The sequence below is a fragment of the Pipistrellus kuhlii genome, unplaced genomic scaffold, assembly GCF_014108245.1.
Source record: "Pipistrellus kuhlii isolate mPipKuh1 unplaced genomic scaffold, mPipKuh1.p scaffold_m20_p_17, whole genome shotgun sequence".
NCBI classification, from domain to species: Eukaryota; Metazoa; Chordata; class Mammalia; order Chiroptera; family Vespertilionidae; genus Pipistrellus; species Pipistrellus kuhlii.
In genome coordinates, this window is record NW_023425482.1 from 19,999,039 (window position 1) to 20,018,902 (window position 19,864).

General features: G+C 51.4%; 1 protein-coding gene across 3 annotated transcripts in view; it reads right to left on the reverse strand.

The window, feature by feature from the left end:
- Positions 1-18,922, reverse strand: part of CDH1 (cadherin 1) — a 75,579-nt gene extending 56,657 nt beyond the window's left edge. For all 3 annotated transcript variants that reach the window (XM_036441364.2, XM_036441363.2, XM_036441366.2), the window contains exons 1-2: positions 18,831-18,922; positions 17,931-18,045 (exon numbers count right to left, since the gene is read on the reverse strand). In XM_036441364.2, coding sequence (XP_036297257.1) covers positions 17,931-18,045; positions 18,831-18,884 — 169 coding nt within the window. In that variant the 5' untranslated portion in view covers positions 18,885-18,922. The remainder of the gene's footprint in view (positions 1-17,930; positions 18,046-18,830) is intronic.
- Positions 18,923-19,864: the final 942 nt, after the last annotated feature.

Sequence of the window (19,864 nt, forward strand, 5' to 3'; positions counted from 1 at the left end):
GTGTCCTGATCCCAGGCTCCGGCCCTCTCTGTTTCCTCTTTCATCAGTGGTATCCCCCAGCCCACAACAGCACGTGGCACACAGCCGTTCTCAGTCATTACTGGCGGAATGCGTGAACACGTGTGTGAGTGGTGGACAGAGGGGTGGACAGATGGGTGCTGCTGCCAGTGGCAGGGAGGGCACCTGGGAGCAAGGCTGGGTGGGGATGCAGGAGGACAGTCTGACAAGCACTTGGGGTGGCAGCGGCCCACGTGGGCGGCCCCGCGTCTGATGAATCAGGCCAGACTGCACCGGGCTCCGAGGGGCACTTCCCGTTCTCGTGTGGCCGACTCCAGACTGATCCTGCTCCGGCCTGGGACTGACTGGGTCCCCTGGCCCCGGGGCGGGCAGAGGGAGAACCTGCTGCTCCTGTTCTCCCAGCTCGCCAGGGTCTCTGCCAGCAGGGCCCCACCCAGCCAGGCAGCTGCATTACTGTCCTGCTGTGACCCTGCCAGCCGCAGAGGCCAGAGTCTCCCCTCAGCCCCTGGCCCTCCTGGTGTGGCTCCAGGGCAGAAAGCTGGGTTTCACCTGAGCTACTCGTCACCATCCAAACGTTCCTTGTCATGTTCCCAACCCCCATAATCCGCACGAGAGGCCCCTCCCCTCCCACTGCTTCCCCCTTCCTGCTCGCAGCCACCCAACACCTCGGCAGGCAGGCAGCAGCTCCGGCAGCTGCTCCAGCCCACACAGGTCTAACCCCACCTGGATTCTGAATGCGCCCATTGTCTGATAGCTCCGTGTCTCCTCTCCGAGTTTCCAAAGCTCCCGGACGGAGCTCCAAAGCCCTCGGGACAGCAGGGGCCTCGTGACTGTCTGACTGGAGCGAGCACACAGTGGGCACTCAAACACCAGACTAAGGGGAACTAACTCGTTTGCCTTCTATGGTGTTAAAAACACCTTCCTCAGGTTAGAGAGAATGGAGGGCACAAAGTTCCAGGATCGAGGTGCAAAATTTTCCACATTGTAAGGGAGATGGTTCCACTTTGTAGAATAATTCATATTTTCATTTCTGCAACACCCCAAGTTTTTTTTTGTTTTGTTTTTCCCAAACCCCACAGATAGGGGCACGCAAGTTCTGTGAATGCGTAGAAAGGCATCCAGGAGGATACACACCAAATTGCTAACGTCTGCCACGGGAAGGTGTTTGAATTTTCTGTTAGAGATCATCATTCAGGTTTTCCTTGCAAAACTTGTTTAAATTTTATAATGAAGAGTTTCAAACACAATCAAAAGTAGAGAGAGTAGTATAACGGACCACACATATCCAGCTCTCACAGCCCTGAGCTAGTGGCGGTCTCACGGCATGTATACTGCCAGCTCCTTACCCACCCAGACGCATCGCTTTCCATCTGTAAACATGGCAGTGTGTAGCTCTAATGCACCCCCCCCCTTTTTTAAAATATGTTTTTATTAATTTGAGAGAGAAAGGAAGGGAGAGGAAGAGAGAGATGGAAACCTCAATGAGAGAGAAACCTCGACCGGCCGCCTCCTCCACACCCACTACTGGGGATGGAGCCTGAAACCCGGCATGTACCCTGACCTGGAATCGAACCGGCAGCCTCAGTGCATGGGGCAGGGCTCAACCAACTGAGCCACACCAGCCAAACTCGACCCTCCTTCTTCAGCATAACCCCAACCCATCACTGCTATTATGAGTTTTTCCAAAAAAAACAAAAACAAAACATGCCAAGGCCAGTCTGGCTCAGTGGTAGAGCGTCGGCCTGCAGACTGAAGGGTCCTGGGTTCGATTCTGATCAAGGGCATGTACCTTGGTTGCGGGCACATCTTCAGTGGGGTTGTGCAGGAGGCAGCTGATCGATGACTCTCTCTCATCGATGTTTCTAACTCTATCTCTCTCCCTTCCTCTCTGTAAAAAATCAATCAAATATATTTTTTTAAAAACACACCAAAAAAACATTTTCCCTCCCATCAAGCTTGGTGGGTAGGTCAAGCAAGCTGTGGCGTTCATAGAGTTCACTGGTTTACCCTCCACCCCACCCCAAAGTGACTAGGAAGACACTTTAAGTAGTAACTTGGAAAAGAAAATACTAATAACAATTAGAGGAGCAAATGAAACTCTGAAATGGCTTGCAAACTCAACTCTGGATACACTTCACCATACATGGGGGCCAGTGACACCCTTTTATTCTGGGCTTTCGAAGGAGCCAAAGGGATCTGAAAGCTTCATCATTTACCCGAAGGCTGGAACCGGTAAAGACTTCTAGCGGACCCTGAGGCTCCTGTCTGGGCCAAAAGGAAGAGCCTGGAATGCAGATGTCCCCAGAAACGGAGCCGCCGAGCGCAGGGCGTGGTGAACGCCGGCCAGGCTGGGAGACTCCCTTTTCCCATCCCAGGCCACGAGCCGTGCGACCCTTCGTTTTATTGTGTGAAAATGCAACTGTCACAGCACCGACCCTCCCAAGGGTTGGCGCAGGGATTTTAAAATGAAATCCTACGGGAACAGTGGAGGACTCAGTCAACCGACAGTGCAATGAACAGGATGATTCCTGCTTAACAACCATGTTATTATCATCATTCTAATGACACCTGCCAGCTGTGTGGCTCTGGTCCAGTCACCTAACCGCACCGAAACAGCCAGATTCATGTGCAAAACTGAGGAACAGCATGACTCGGTTAAAGTTCCTTCCTAACTTTGCTCCCCAATAAGTGGATTTTTTTGAAACATACTCTTCTTTCTCTGTGAGATTAATGCTGAACCATTCCGAATCTTCCTAGGGGGGCAGTCCATGAAGGTTACAGAGACCCTGGAAAATTCTGTCTGGAACAGAGCTCCCGTGGCAAGGGATTGAGGGGGGCCAAGCAAGATGACCTGGTGCGAGCGACCACAGGGATCTGGGTGCACAACTGGAACAGGAGCTGTCAGTGTTTGCAACAGGCGGTTCCAGTGCTACCAGCCAACCTCAGACGTCTTCCCCAATCCCTCCTGCTGCAATTCTTCCACATTTCCTCTTGTTCTATCCTCCGTGGGCCACATGGAAGATATGGCCTTTGCAAGTATTAGAAAGCAGATTAACTAGTTCTCAGCTTTCTCAAAAGGCCAGCAGAGAAGGCTGGGGTAGTCAGTCATCCACAAAACTCCCCACAGGGTGGGGGGTGGGGGGGGCGGCTTGTGGATCCTGGGTCCCGGGGGATGCACAGAATTATAGAACCATCGGTGGGCATGTGGGAGGCAGGGCAGGGACCCCTGCAAGAATAAACTCATCAGTGTTAGTTTGTGTGAGAAGTTGCCCCTGGCTTTATACTATTAATCATCAGAAAACCCTAAACACCCAGTCCCTCTCCAATGCCCAGACTGGTCCGGCCAGGAATCTGTCCCCTGCAATCGGTAACAATCCAGAGGCCAGAGACCTCCATGTTGCAGGCTCTCTTGCACACGGCATCTAAAATGCTCTTGACATTGCTCTAATAGTAAAACCCCAGAAACAGCCATAATCCATCAATACAGGGTTACAAGGGAATACTATACATCCATTAAAAATGAGGACAATCTCCAAGATATTTCAAGTAAACAAGAACAGTGTGTACAATATGCTACTTTTTTTAGTTAAGTTAGGGAAGGGGGAATAAGTATCTATCTATATATATATCTAATTCAAAAAACACTGGGAATAACTGGGAATATATATATATATATATATATATATATATATATGATTTTTCTAATGGTTATGACAAGGGACCTGAGAGTTCACAGAGAAGCATTCGCCAGGTAGGTACAGGTACACAGGTGGTACATAAGCTTTGGGGTCAGTGGACGGGGGTTCTGACCTCTGCCTGCCATGTCCTAGCTTTGTGGCCTTAGACATGTCACGGACGCTGAGTCTCAGTTTACTCCCCTGTAAAATGGAGATAATACTGGAATCAAGTTCACAGGATGATGGAACCAGATAGGCGTGACTATAAGTTAGCAGAGTGGCTTCTCGATGCTCCACTTGATTGGCAGCAAACAATCTGCACAGTGGGTGTTGGGTCAAGAGGGATGTCTTAGATTCGGGGAAGACAAGGAGCAAACAGACAAGGGGTGTACCCCTTCCTCATCCTTATTCCCTTGGGCTCCTTTGGCCATTAGTGGGGTTGTTGTTTTTTTTTCACCTCCTGATACAGTTCTAAAGCAGAAAGTTCTCATAGCAAAAACTCAATACTCCAGAGTGTCTGCTCCGTACCAGGTGCCAAACGCGCTTTATACACTCAAACCCGCCGAGTCCCCATCTCAACCCTGCGAGGTAGGAGCGATGGCGTTACAGGTGAGGGCACTGAGGCACGGAAAGGTTAAACACCTTGCCCAAGGTCACGTGGCAAACAAGAGCTGGACGGGATCCGTGGCCACCCGATCACGCCTCTCCGTGCAGCCCTCCCCATTCATTCATCTTCCCTCTCCCAGGGAGGCCCGGGAAACACGTGCTCCTTTGTTTCACAGGTTAGAAGAGAAGAAATAGGTGCTGAGGATTAGAGTCACAGCCCCGGCATCAAATCTCCGCCGGGGATTGGGCCTCATACCTGGGAAGTGAAGCACGGCTTCCTTGGTGAGTGGCCTCCCCAGGTCTCCCGTGTGCCCGTGGCTCAGATGAGGGGATTAGCAGGAAGGAGGGGGGAGAAAGCGAGAGAGAAATCATCACTGACTCCAAAGTCCAAAGAAAAATCAGCACCGTTCACAGGGGACGTTTCCAAATCAAAGACGCAGATGACAAGCTCCGAAACCCCTATCTGCAAGGCCAAGGCACAGAAGAGCCCTTCTTTTCTTTTAATATATTTTATTGATTTTTTTTTTTTTTTACAGAGAGAAAGGGAGAGGGATCGAGAGCTAGAAACATCGATGAGAGAGAAACATCGACCAGCTGCCTCCTGCACACCCCCCACTGGGGATGTGCCCGCAACCAAGGTACATGCCCTTGACCGGAATCGAACCTGGGACCCTTCAGTCCGCAGGCCAACGCTCTCTCTGTCCACTGAGCCAAACCGGTTTTGGCGGGGGCGTTTCTTTATAAATGCAGACGTAAGAAGGACGAAGGGTGAAGGCAGCACACCCACCAAGCCTAATTTCTCCAGAAAGTTTAGTCATGATACTGCCAGCCCCGGGGTTGGGTGGCAATGAAAAGCGGACACGGGAACTTCACGGAGCAGCTGTCGGACTCAGTCCCCTCTGCAGACACCCCGCCTGGGCTTCTTTCTTGCTAAGGATGAAGGGACCAAGGGCCAGGATCTCCCGGGACTCATGAGTAAGAAGGACACCGAGAATACCTGCCCTTGCGATAGGGAGAGGGTGATGTCACCGCTGATTCAACCTCCGATACCGATAGCCTCACAGGACGGGCTCTCAGTGCCGGTGACTCAGAGCCTCGCTCCACCTGCCAGCCGGCGAATGTCCCTCCGCTGACTCAGCGGGTGACGTTCTCCATAGGGAAGCCGCGACGTTTCCCACACACTCCCCGTTGGTCATCTCCCGTTCCCTTTTCAAATGCGCCCACACGATGGTGGTGAAAAGAATTTGTGGGGGAGGGAGTGTGCAGTCTTTGAAAAATCTTCTTGCTCAATCCAGACTTCATTCTAACTAGCGGGTTCCTAGGACACCCATATGCATGTGCCTCCTCCCACCTCACCCCACCCTCCCCACAAAAAACATGCCTGTTTATCGGACAATTTCATCCTAACGCCACGCGGAAGTTGTTAAATAAAAACTGGACGAGAACCCTATTCCTCTTGGGGACGTGCCAATACCTGAGTAGCTTGGGAAGAGGGTCAGATCCTCGTTTGAACGATGGCATAGCCTTTAAAGGAAACGGAGACGCGGGGACAATTAGGCCTCGGGGTCATTCCTTTAGAAAAAAAACGCCTGCTCAGGGAAGAGTCTTGTTAAACGGCAGCCATCAGGAGTGAAAGAATGTGGACAGTCCAACAACCCCTTTGAAACACAGTCCAATCCCGACATCGACAAGCACCTCACTTCCTCAGATCTTCCCAGATGTCATTCTTCTTAGTGATGACTCCCAAGAATCTCTCCCCACCACCACATCCTTCCTGCTATATCTGCTGTCTTTCCTTCCATAGATCGCCATCTGTCTGTCTCCCCTCCTCCAACTAGAAAGGGAAGTCCACAAGGGCGGGATTGTGTCTCTTTCATTCCATCATATCCCCGCTGCCTAGCGCAGAGCCAGGGTTGAGGGGCACTCAACATGGGGCACTCAACATGAAATTGTGCAGTGAATGCACAGGCGACTGCCTGTCTCCAGAAGGGCTCCTCTCCCTCCGAGACCTCCGGAGCAGGCATTGTCCGTCCCCTTCGCCTGGCACTCACACACTGGCTGTGAAGAGCACAGGTTTGGAGTCCAACAGCCCCCAGAATGAGCAGCTGGTCTTTGCCACTTCCTGTCTCCACCCATATCTTACTCAGCCTCTCAGGGTCAACAAGTGTCACTTCTCACTGGCTGTCATGAGGTTTCAAGGAGAGAGACAGCATGACATAGTAAGTGCATGGGAAGGACTAGTCAATACACCAATGTTTGTGATAAGAATCGAGTATGGCCCTAACTGGTTTGGCTCAGTGGATAGAGCATCGGCCTGCGGACTGAAGGGTTCCAGGTTCAATTCCGGTCAAGGGCATGTACCTTAGTTTCGGGCACATTCCCAGTAGGGGTTGTGCAGGAGGCAGCTGATGGATGTTTCTAACTCTCTATCCCTCTCCCTTTCTCTCTGTAAAAAAATCAATAAAATATATGTATATTTTTTAAATAATTGAGTATGAAACAATAATTCCTGGGTTTTTTAGTAAGTATCTCTCAAATATTGCATGGGGCATACTGATACTAAAAAAAATTAGTCCTTGCTTTTCTAAAATTCGAATGTAACTGGCTGTTCCGTTTTTTAAATACACACACACACACACACTGAGTGGCCAGATTATTATGATCACCTGACATTTGTAGGCAAATTAGCTGTACACTGAATCATATAGAATATGGAAGCTGAAGGCCTGTTCGAACACCTTTGCTATCTGCAGTTACCAAGATAAAACATCTCCAATTCGCACAGGAACACAAGGATTGGACAGTGGAGCATTGGAAAAAAGTCATGTGGTCCAATGAATCATGTTTCCAGTTGCATCATGCAGACGGCAGAGTGAAAATTTGGAGGAAACAGCATGAAAGCATGCAGCCCGCCGAAACCAGTTTGGCTCAGTGGTAGAGCGTCGATCTGTGGACTGAGGAGTCCCAGGTTCGATTCCGGTCAAGGGCATGTACCTTTGGTTGCAGGCACATCCCCAGTGGGGGGTGTGCAAGAGGCAGCTGGTCCATGTTTCTCTCTCATCGACATTTCTAGCTCTCTCTCTCTCCCTTCCTCTCTGAAAAAAAGTCAATAATATATATATATATATATATATATATATATATATATATATATATATATATATATAAAGATTATGTGCTCACTTTAAAAAAAAAAGAAAGCATGCACCCCACATGCATGAGTACAACAACCCTTCACACTGGTGGGATAGTATTATGGTTTGGGGCATGTTTTCCTCACATGATCTGGGCCCTTTAATTCGTGTGGAACAACGTCTGAATAGTACAACATACCTAAGTATCATTGCTGATCAAGTTCATCCTATCAGGTTGATGGCATATCCCAATGGAGATGGCTTCTTCCAACTGGACAATGCTCCATGCCACGGTGCTCGTATTGTGCAGGAGTTTCAAGAACGTGAGGGAGAGTTTACCTAGCTTAGGTGGCCCCCACAATCACCAGATCTCAACCCAACTAAGCATTTGTGGGATGAAGTTAAAAGAGCCATCAGACAGCTGGTTCCACAACCATCAAATCTCACAGAACTGGGCAGTGCTATTTATCAGGCATGGTGTCAGATTCCTCGCATCACCTTTCAACATCTCGTGGAGTCAATGCCAAGAAGAATTGCCGCAGTATTGAAGGCAAAAGGTGGCCCACCGAAGTACTGATGGGGTGGTCATAATAATCTTGCCACTCAGTACATATATTATTTTAGAGAGGAAGGGAGAGGGAAAGAGAAATAGAAACATCAATGATGAGAGAGAATCACTGGCTGCCTCCTGCACAGGGGATCAAGCCAGTAACCTTGACCGGGAATTGAACCATCGACGCTCACCCACTAAGCCATGCCGGTCAGGCTGTCCTGTATTTTTAATCTGTTAAATCTGGCAACTCTGCCCATTAGGCAGATTTATAAAATACTGCCCTATAATACACTCTCCATGAATACTGATTGATGGATCGGATGGATTTCAGAGGTGAGATTTTTATCGTGGCCATGAGCTGATTGAGCTAGCTTTAAATTACTGTCTTTGGGTTTTTTTGCATCTCTCCACAAGTTCCTCCCAGGCTCCTTTTCATTGCCAAGGACTAGAAGAATGGACACCGGGTCTTGAACAATTAATGGGCCTGCAGGATACTGCAGACACCCAGGAGGAGGTGTTGGGTGTATCTGGGAGCCTTGCTCAAGGAAGGTGTTACGCAGACAATAGGAAACCAGACAGATGGCCCTGGCGGGCTCAGATCGCTGTTTAGATTTTGATCTGGTGCTTCCTTACACCGAGGCAGAAATGGCTCGTCTGACCTTTCAACTGCAGACTGCAAGCTGTTTTGTGACAAGACAATTAGGTAAGGTTACATCAGGGGTGTGTGCAGGGCTCAGAGCGCCAAGCAGAGACACAAGCCCTGAGAACGTCCCCTCCTCTTTGTCTCTGTCTGTGGTTCGTGCTGAACAAGTCCCCTCTTTTCTTTAAAACAAAAGGCGCAGTTACACCTGAAACTTATATGTCAATGGTATCTCAGTGTTTCAAAGTATATTTTTATTTACTTCAAAATATATTTTATTGTTTTTTTTTTACAGAGAGGAAGGGAGAGGGATAGAGTTAGAAACATCGATGACAGGGAAACATCGATCAGCTGCCTCCTACACACCCCCTACTGGGGATGTGCCCGAAACCAAGGGACATGCCCTTGACCGGAATCAAACTTGGGACCTTTCAGTCCGCAGGCTGACGCTCTCTATCCACTGAGCCAAACCGGTTTCGGCTAAAGTATATTTTTATTGATTTCAGAGAGGAAGGGTGGGAGAGAGAGAGAGAGAAAAACATCGATGAGAGAGAATCCGTGATCAGCCACCTCCTGCACGCCCACAATTGGAGATAGAGCCCGCAATCTGGGCATGTGCCCTTGACCAGAATGGAACCCGGGACCCTTTTAACTTCGTCCCACAAATGCTCAGTTGGATTGAGATCTGGTGACTATGGGGACCACCTAAGCTAGGTAAAGTTTGGGTCTATCCACTGAGCAAAACCAGCCAGAGCTATCTCAATTTAAAAAAAAAAAAAAAAAAAAAAAAAAAAGCATAGTGGAATAGCTTCTAAAAGCAAAATATATATATAGACCTATTTTATATATATATATATATATATATATATATATATATATTTTTTTTTTTTTTTTTTTCTCTCTCTCTCTCTCTTTCTCTCTCTCTCTCTCTGAAACCAGATTCATTCATTCACCAAATACTACCGAGTACCTATTATGTGCCAGGCGCTATTCTAGACGCAACACAGCCTGTGGACTAAATAAAACAAAAACCCCAGGCCTCTTGGAGCTGAGGTTCTGGGGCAAGGAGACAACGGACAGAAGTCAGTGGATGTTAGAAGTACATAGGATGTTAGATGGTGAAAAGTGCTGCGAAGGAAAATAAAGCAAAGAAGGATGAAGAAGGCTTCCGGAGGAGGAGGTTACGATCTCAAATAGGGGGAGCAAGAAAGGCCTTCCTGAGAGGCTGACATGTGAGCAAAGACTTGAGGACAGTAAGGAGTGGCCTGAGCTAGAGCTGTGTCTGGTGTGCTCTGGGTTTCGTCCGGAAGTGAAGAGGGCGAGAGACAGAGGTGATTACGGGGCCGAGCATGGACACGCGGTAAGACACAGAAAGGACTTGGATTTTTGGTCCATGTAAAATGGGAACTCCGGGCAGAGTCTGAGTGAGATGGATATTGTCTAACTCCGCTGGGCAGAGAAGAGACTGTGTTGGGGGGAGGTAAGAGGGAGCAGAGAGACCAGATAGGAGGCGGTGGCAATCATATAAGGGAGGACCCTCTCAAACTTCTTTTGGGAAAATTCTCTTGGGAACAGACAAGGTCTATCAGCACGTGTGAATGCCAAAACCACAGAACCAGATGTTCTTAGACTTCCACTGGCCCCGGTATCACCTAACTGAAAGGCTTTCGGCTTGTTACAAGCGCTCCTAATTACAAAGCCCAGTAATTATTATCTAGGCCGCAGCCAATTATCCCACGGGGCCCTGTGCTGGCTACCGTTTATGATTTGATCATGGGGAACAGGTTCAACCCTTCCAGGCAGGCCCCACTGGGTCCTAGAGGTAACATCAGAGCTCACCGGGAGGTGGGAGCCCCACCCAGGTCAGGGAGAGAGCCACACCCAGGCAGGCCGTTTGCGGCAATTTACCGTATTTTTCGGACCATAAGACGCTCTGGACCATAAGACGCACCAGTTTTTAGAGAAGGGAAATGAAGAAAAAAAGATTCTGAAACAAATAGTGTCCTAAAATATTTTATGTGCATTAAAACCCAACATCACAGTCATAAACACATGTAATCAACCCTGTAAAGTAAACAGCAGCATTTAGAACCATTTTAGAGCCGGGCAAGCACACAGAGACCACACAGAGCCGGGCAAGTAAAAAAACTTTTTTTTAAAGTATATGTGTAGGGTATATTTGGACCATAAGACGCAGGGACTTTTTCCGCCCACTTCTGGGGGGAAAAAAGTGCGTCTTATGGTCCGAAAAATATGGTACCTTCTGCATTCACCAGGATGTGTGCAAAAGGATATAGATGCTATGTTATTCCCTGGGGTGCTGTTTTCTGAAAGATAAGACACAACCCATAGTCTATCCCAGTGTCTATCAGGGGCAGGTTAAATAAGACTATGGTACATCCATGCCACGAAGCTATATCAAAAGTAAAAGAATGTGGAAGATCGATATATAGAGAGAGAACACACAACTATACTGTTGGGCAAAAAAGAAGGTATGGCCCCAGCCGGCTTGGCTCAGTGAATAGAGCGTAGGCCTGTGGACTGAAGGGACCCAGGTTCGATTCCGGTCAAGGGCTCAATCCCCAGTGTGGGGTGTGCAGGAGGCAGCTGATCAATGGTTCTCTCTCATCATTGATGTTTCTATCTTCCTCTCCTTTCCCCTCTGAAATCAATAAAAATATATTTAAAAACAAAAAAAGAAGGTATGGAATAGCTACTCTTTGGGTAAAAAGATTGGTATTTAATTTATGTTTACATAAAGAATTGAATTTTTTTTTTTTTGTATTCCCATAAAGAAACCCTGAAAAAAAAATACACAAGAGACCAATAAAATCAGTTATCTATGAACTAATTGATTATCTGTGCCGTGGAGAAGAAGTGGGTAAAGAGTGGAATGAGGTGGAAAGGAGACTTTTTCATATATATCATTGATTTTTAGAGAGAGAGAGAAAGAGTGAAACACTGATTGGCCACTTCCCGCATGCTCCCAGCCCTCAACTGGGGATCAAGCTACAACTTTGAGGTGCATGGGGCCCAACCAACTGAGCCACACTGGCCAGGCAAGACTTTTTAACTGTTTAATCAAATGCATGATTTGCCTACTAAAAGAACAGAAAGAGAACATCCCCTATTACCTGTAGACTGAGGTCCAGGCCTACCCCTGGCCGGCCTAGGCAGCCTCATGCGGGGGCCCTCTCCTCCTACAAGCACCCTCCCTGTCCCAGAAGGCACAGAGCCAGGCTGACTCCACTGTGCCCCACCACACCTCTGGGCACCCCACTTCCTCTTCCTGGAGAGCTCTCTCCCCTTCTCTGTCTGGCTGATGTGGGCGCACTCTCACTCTTCAAAGCCCAGCAGGTGAAACCGCTCCTGTATCGGCTGAACGTGTCCCCACCCCACGGAATTCTGAGAGTGTACTGGAATTACCCCCCGGATACTTTCAGGAATGTTCTGGAATGTCCCTGCAGGCAGGGGCTGGGGTTGAAGTCGGGGCACTGGCTGCTTCTTCAGGTCCCCCTGTCCCATCCCAGCTGCTCCACTCGCACCCACAGGGCTCTCCTTCCCCAGCACGGCAGAACGGCCAGCCCTGCCGCTGCCTTATCCGAGGTGCCCTGGGTCCCTGGCCTCAGGCCGACAACCAGATGCCCACACCCTGCCTGGCACCAGGTATTTACTCAAACATGTGTGACCTAGCGGCTGGAGTTGTCCAGTGCCATGCCCAGAACCCCACCCTCTTTACATAAAAAGATGATTATTAAATTTACTTTTTTTTTTTTTTGCATCAAGACTTTACTCCTTTAGTGTTCCCAGAAGGAAACCCTGAGGGGGGGAAAAAAAAAAAAAAAAAGATACACAAGAGACCAATAAAATCAATTACCAGTGAGGAGCTCAGTCGGGCTGTAGCTCAGTGAATGAGCAGGAGGGGGGGAAAAAATCTGTGTTTTTGAAGTGTTTCCAGGTGATTCGATGCTTAGCCATGAGGGCAAACCAGAGTCTCAGGGGCTGGGGCAGAGCATTTATGGCAACGGGAAAACAGACTGGTCTCCCTGAGCATGTGGATTAGGAAATACTTTTACAAACCAAGCAGAAACTGAAACGTCTAAGGTCATCCTGACTTCCCCACCCACGGCTGCTCCCGGCCCCACTCCTCCCACGCCGATTCTGAACAATGTTCGTGAGCAGGTCAGCAGGCTAAGCTGCTTCAGCCCACCCCAAGCCAGAGACCAGAATCTCCTTTCTCAGCAAAGGCCGCTTGGGCCCAGTCACTGTTTGCAGAGCGGTGTTTGCTTTAATACAGAAGCAGAGAGAGGCTCTGAGGAAACTGGTTTGGCTGGTTTGCTGGGCAGGAGGGAGCCCAGGGAGAGAGAGGTTTGAACTGAAGGTAAAACACGGGAGGGAGTGTCTCAAACAGAAAGCCCTAAATTCTCTGGGGGCTTTATTACTTAATATGCAGCAAGCCTTGATATTAAGGCTTGATATCAAGGCTTGACACGCCCTATGGCTTGGGATACTGTTCTGCCCATTTCACAGATGGGAAAACAGAGGCTGAGAACGTCCTTGTCCCATGTCCCTCGGCTGGCAAGGGGCATTTTCCCCGGATTGCAATCTAGGCAGTCTGACTCAAGGACCCTCTAAATGCTGGGAAGGTGCCGGCAGCGGGGAAGAGGAGGGCTGGAGGTAGTTTGAGAAGAAGGAAAGGGAAAAGTGCGGAAAGAGGAGGGACCGAAAGCCCTGCCAAGCATCAGCTGAGCTTTACAAATGGGAAACAAATTAGAGCGAGGGAGAAAGGCCGCCACCTCTTTTTTTTTTTAATTGACCAACGATGAAAAACACTTAAAGATGACGAACTGCCCTTCCATTTCCGAAACCGAGGTCTCCTTTCTCTGCCCTCCAGAGCTTTCAGAGGGAAGCACTCAGTCCACTGTATCCCGGGGACACACTTATCGCAAAGCTTCGAGAGCCACGGCCCCAACTCTCCCAACTCTCCCCTGCCCATTTACAATTGCCGGCTAGGGTTGGCCCGAAGAGAAGTCAATATTTATTCACTCCTTTAATCATTTATTCAAAATATTGTTTGACTGCCTACTCCGTCCCTAAGAAACATGAGCCACCATTTCACGACTCCTCATCTCTTCCCCCCACCCCCTTATCTCTTTACATTTGTCCCACTTGCCTTTATGTTCAGCCCACACCTGCTTTATTCATTACTGTAAACCCAGGGCCTAGCCCAGCGCTGGCACCCAAGAGTCATGGGTTGACTCAACCACTGAGTGAATACGAACGTTGAATTCTCACGGCAAACCTGTATTGCTGGCCTCCCGTGTTACATATAGGGAAACTGAGGCTCACCGGAGTAAATGGATTTACTACCCAAGGTCACACAGCTAACAGCTGAAATTCAAACCCGGACCTTTCAGGTACTCACACCGCCACCCTGCCCGGCCGTACTGATCTCATTCATCTCCCTGAAAGCCCCGAGCCGGGAGAGGAGATGGAAGTTGAGGCAGAGTGGAAACCCAGAAGTCTGGATTGTTCCGGCGACGTTCGGGTTTTGGCAGCTTCTGGGAGATGGGAGAGCTGATTGCTTCAGCGTCTGGCTTATCTGGGGCTATGCTTGGAAGGGGATGCGTAACAGACACCCAGGTGAGCGTTTCGGAAGAAAAGGCTGGCTCCATAAAAAGCCCCGGAGAGCAAACAGGGATTTCCATAACCACCTGGCAGAGAGGGAGGGCAAGAGCAGGCAGCCAGCCTTCCTTACATGGCCTTGCAGGGCCCAGGACCCCGGGCCTCGGCTCCTAGGGAGACGCAAAGGCAAGGACAGGAGCAGGAGCCATTAGTCTCCTCCCCTGTCACAAATGTGAGGACTCTGGGAAGTGGTGGTTAGGAGGGTGAGGGGTGGGGGAGTGGGGATCTGATGATGTCAGATCATTCCAAAGCAGGTTTCTGTGTGTGTGTGTGTGTGTGTGTGTGTGTGTGTTTTAAAGCCCATTTAATTAGGGGGCCAGCATAAGGTTCCCACCACCTTTCAGCACATCTTTCAGGAAGGAGAGGAAATGGGTGTACTTAATCCACACAGGTGGGGGCCTGGGAGCGAGGTCAATCCATCACGCAGCCAGCGCTCAGACCCAAAACACAGGCCTTGTTTGCCCACGGCCAGGTGGCAGGGGAAGCAAAGCAAGGAAACCAGGGGTTTTCCTCCCCCGACCTCCAGTCAACTTAGAGCGGAGTGAGATCTGAAAACCAGTTTGTGCTCAGAAAAGGGAAGATAGTCAGAAAGTAAAGAACCCATTTACAGCTGGGGTTGTGCGTGTGTGTGTGTTTGGGGGGGGTTGGTTTTTGTTTTTAAAACGTTCTCCATTCTAGAACCTGGAGAGAAACCAATAGAACAAACACAAGGATCTCTTGGGGCACAAAAATGTCCCAAAGGCCCCCCTCCCCACGTTTAGCCAAATCCTCCTTGGGACCCTCTATGGTCACGGGTGGACAAAAGTGACAGGTTCCAGTTTGTAAACCCCCACACAGTCAATTCTCCACGGAGCCGATGGGCTCTGCAGTGTGCTGCTTTCAAAGAATTAAAACGCAGGAGCCATGAAACCCCACCCAGGGTTCTAACCTGGTGTCTGCAGACAGACTGGGGTGAGGGATGTCCATGGAACCTCAAGATCGTATGCAAATGCTCCCTGGGGCCAATGTTTAAGCCTGGTGGTAACGTGGCATCCCTCCATTTTCTACACTGTCCTAAGAGAGTGAGGCCACCTCCCTAAACCCCATTACTGTAATCCCATTACACACACACACACACACACACACACACACACACACACACACACCACACACACACACACACACACACACCAACACTACCACCACACACACACACACACACACACACACACACACACACACGCGCGCGCGCGCGCGCCAGTTCCCTGAGGTCCCGTGTGTGCTTTATCTCAAGGGCACTTCTGTCCGGGGGTGATTCCACACTGGATTGATAGGAAGGGACCCCCTAGTCCAAAAAGCACCCCCAAAATGAAATGTCAAGAAACCTGTTGAGTGGGTACGGGTATGAGGACGCAAAGGGACCTGGAACCAGCCATACAAGCAGCTGAGGGAGACCGCCTGGCCTAGCGAGACCACCAGCAGCAGGCCCCTCCGCCTCCCACCCGGTCTGACCCCTCCCACGGGGCTGAGCTGTCTCCATCACCACCACCTCCTCTAGGGCCGGCCTGTCAACACCTCCGCTCTTCCAAGCATACAGGGAGGAGGAAGTCCACTTCACAGTGGACACTAACTCCCCGAGCACCCTCTTTCCTTGTTGAGATTACAGAGAAGAGAAGGGGAGAGCAGGAGAAAGACCAGCTGGGAAACCTTGAATGGACAACTAAATTGCTTTTCGCTTCCGTTTTCTCATCAGCCAAATAGGAAGAGCCATGGTGCCCACCCTCATAAGGCTCTTGGCAAGACTAAATGAGGTGAAATATGCGAAGCACTTGCCCCACCGTCCAGTTAAAAGCAACTAACAGGCGTTGTTATTAATAATTATTATTAACACATAATAATAGTATTTTTAATATACATTTTATTGATTTTTTTACAGTGAGGAAGGGAGAGGGATAAGAGTTAGAAACATCGATCATCTGCCTACTAGGGGAATATGCCTGAAACCAAGGCACATGCCCTTGACGGGATTTGAACCTGGGACCCTTTAGTCCGCAGGCTGACTCTCTATCCACGGAGCCAAACCGGCTAGGACCGTAATAATAGTATTATTGGTCAAACACAAGAGGGATAAAAACGAATCCCACCCTTGGCGCTACCAGATGTCTTGATTCAGGAAAACACAGTGACCAACACTTGTGTTGAGACACCCCCCCACACACCTGCACACACACACACAGCTGTTCCTAATCCCTGAGCCTTTCTTCAAGGCTGGGTCAATGCTGACCCCTTCCAGAAGCCAAGCCTCCCTGCCCACTGATACCCATCAAACATTCCGGGCACCAGTGCCCTCTACGTGGGTTCTGGGACATTCTTAGCAGCATGCTGGGACAGGCAGTGTGGAGGGCAGGGCTAGGCTATCCCTCTATCTCAGTTCGTTCCCAGGTGCCCAGAACAGGGTGGGGCAGCACACCAAAGCAGGGACCGGCCAAGTAAGACGGACCCAGGGCAAAAACCGGGCAAACACTTCCGGCCTGACCCCATGGAATGCGCCACACACCACACACACACACACACACACACACACACACACAGGCCTCAGAAAAGCAAACACATTTTAATCAATCAAGCTTCAGTTTCTCTGCGCGAGGGGGGGTGGTGTAAAAAATGCCCACCCACTATCAGAACAAATTCCAAAGTTCAAAAAAAAATTTTTTCCCCCAAACAACAGGGTGATAGCTGTAGACATTTCACGTGGCCAGAGATTAGAAGAATAAGCAATGAATTCCCTCCGGGGATTGTGGGTGATTCCTGGTTTCAAAAAGTGTTTTGTGTGTGTGTGTGTGTGTTTTATTGTTATGATAACTCGCCCAATCAACTAAAATCCAGCGGGAGGAGAAAGTAGTTTGGAAAAGAAAGAAAGAAAGAAAAAAGCATCAGGGAATCGGTGAAACCAGAAGAGAAACCAGCCTTCCCCTGTTTTCGCCCCAGGGCAACAGTGGAATGAAACAAAGCAAACTCTAGCATTCTGATTATCTCAGCGATGATAAAGCCCCAGAAAAGAAAAAAGAAAAAGGCGTTACTCCTGGGGGGTGTGGGGGGGGGGGGGAAATAGCACCTGTATCCAAATGCTTTCACTTCTGTGAGCACCAGCCACAGCTTAACCACCGAGAGGGCTCCCCAGCCACATGAGACGGTGCGGAACGGGGCCTGGGAGCCAGGCGCTGAGTCCCCATTCCCACGGGGCGACCCCGGGGCAAGCGGACCCGCCCGCTGAGCCTTCCCTGGCTCATCCACCGGGCACTCCCACTTCCCTCCCGCCCTTCCCACTATTAGGTATTTGCGGTAGGAAATGACAGGCTGTCTCTAAAGGGGTCGGGACCAGAGGAGGCACACGGGAGGCCTCTAACTAGTGCCCCTCCTTGCAACATAACTCACCCCCCCCCCAGAATAGCCCCCCAAAAAACACCGTGCTCCATGACACCGAAGCTTAGACAACCCCCCCCCCCCACATTTGTGCAAATTCCAAAGGCGTGTCCTCTGCGCCCAGGAAGAAGGGGCCTGCCCAGTGTAGCCCCTGAACTTGGGGTGCAAAGTCTCGGGCCCTCCCCACGCCCCCCGCCAGCCGCGGGCCCGCTCACCTCTGCCCAGCACGCGGCCTCTCTCCAGGTGCCGCCGCGGCACCGCGAACGTGTAGCTCTCGGCGCCGAAGCCGGGACGACAGGGCTCGGGCTCCTGGCAGAGCCGCGAGGAGACCTGGGGGTGGGCGGAAAGGATGGGACCGGGGTGACTTTCGGGGACCCCCTCCAGCCTACACCGAAACCCCGCAGCGCCACCCCCTCCCTGGCCCGCGGCGTCGGGCTGGTGGGAGGGACCCGGCGCGGCCCCCGGGGACGCCCGCCCAGGAGAGGGGCTGCTGGTCACCTCTTCCCTCACCCTCCCCACCCCCGGCACCCCTCTCCTTCCGTCCCCCGTTTCCCCGGAGGCACCTTTCCTCCCCATTCCGGGTCCAGCTCCTCGGACCCTGGGCGCCCTAACCACGTCTGACCACCCCCTTTCTCCCCCCGGGGGCGCCCCCAGACCCATGCACCTCCCTTTCTGCAGCTCGCAGGTGCCTTTACTTCTATCGATTCCTCTGGCGTCACCTCGGGGGCCGCCCCACGACCCCCGGCTCCCCTGCACCCGCCCAGGGGCTCCCCCTTTCACTCTCCAACCCCCACTCGGCTGCACGCCCCGCCCCCTGCGCCCCTCGCCACCCCGGAGCCTCCATCCCCGGAGCCCCCAGCCCCAGCGCCCGCCCCGGGGCGCACCCACCGCGGGGCCAGGAGCGCCCCGGCCCCCGGTCCCTCCGTCTCACCCGCTCCCGCCCCGCCGGGTCCAGGCCGCCCCGGGCCTCCGGACCCAAAGTTTCTTGTCAGAAGAGAGAGCGGCGGGGACGATGGGGAGCGGGAGGGGCGGCGGGAGACGGAGGGGCCGGGGCCGGGGCGCGGGGGAGGGCCCGGAAGGCGTCCCGGGAGAGCCAGGGGGCCCGGCCCGCGTACCTGCAGCAGCAGCAGCAGCAGCGGCGTGAGGAGGCGGCGGCACGGAGGGCCCATGGCGGGCCGGGGAGGCTCGGGTCGGGTCGGGTCGGCCGGGCGGGCGGCGGACGGAACTTCCAGGAACTCGCAGGTGCTCCGAGGCTCCGGGCGCCACTGAGTTGGGGCTGCGCCGCCGCAGCCGCCAGGTGAGCCCGTGAGGCTCCGCCCCCGAGCCGCTGATTGGCTGAGGCTGCACCTGCCGCGCGCAGCCAATGAGCGGCCGGAGCGGCCCCAGCTTCCTCCGCGGGGCCCTGGAGGACGGCCCGCCCCCGGCCCCGCCCCCGGCCCCTGCCTCGCACGGACCCGGGACCCGCTGGACTGTGGAGGGCAGAGGGAGAAGGGTTGGGTGTAGGATTCCTGTTGCCACCAAGTTGGGAGTCGGCTTCGCGGTGGGTGGCTCACTGACACCTGGGCTTCCCTCTTCATCTGGTTCTGTCCTTTGAACTGCAGGTCTCCACCGGCTCTTGTCTGCAACTCAGTTCACCTTCCCACACCTCAGCTTCTTTCCTTTCTAAATGGGAATCATAATCACAAACGCCTCCCTGTGTTGTGAGGTTGCCATACAACAAGAGACCAATATTTCCTGCACCGTAATAGCTCCGAGTGATGATAACAGCAACAGTAGGTGCTGGGCCCCAGTGGGGGGCGTGCAGGAGGCAGCCCATCAATCATTGTTGTTTCTCTCTCTCTCTCTCTCTCTTCCTCTCTGAAATGAATGAAAATGTATTTAAAACAAAAAACAAAAAACAAAAAAAAACGGAGATCACACAAACCTGTTATTTGCAATTAACTCTCAATGCCCCATAGCAAATCCATGTCAAAGCCAAGGCTGGAACCTGATATCTCCTGATCTCCAAGCCGGGTCTCTTAACCCCACACCATTGCCACATACCCTTCTCTAGAGAATTCTATCCCCCAATAAAATAATTTTAGCATCACAAAAAGAATAGACATGCAGCCGAAATCAGTTTGCTCAGTGGGTAGAGCATCGGTCTTCA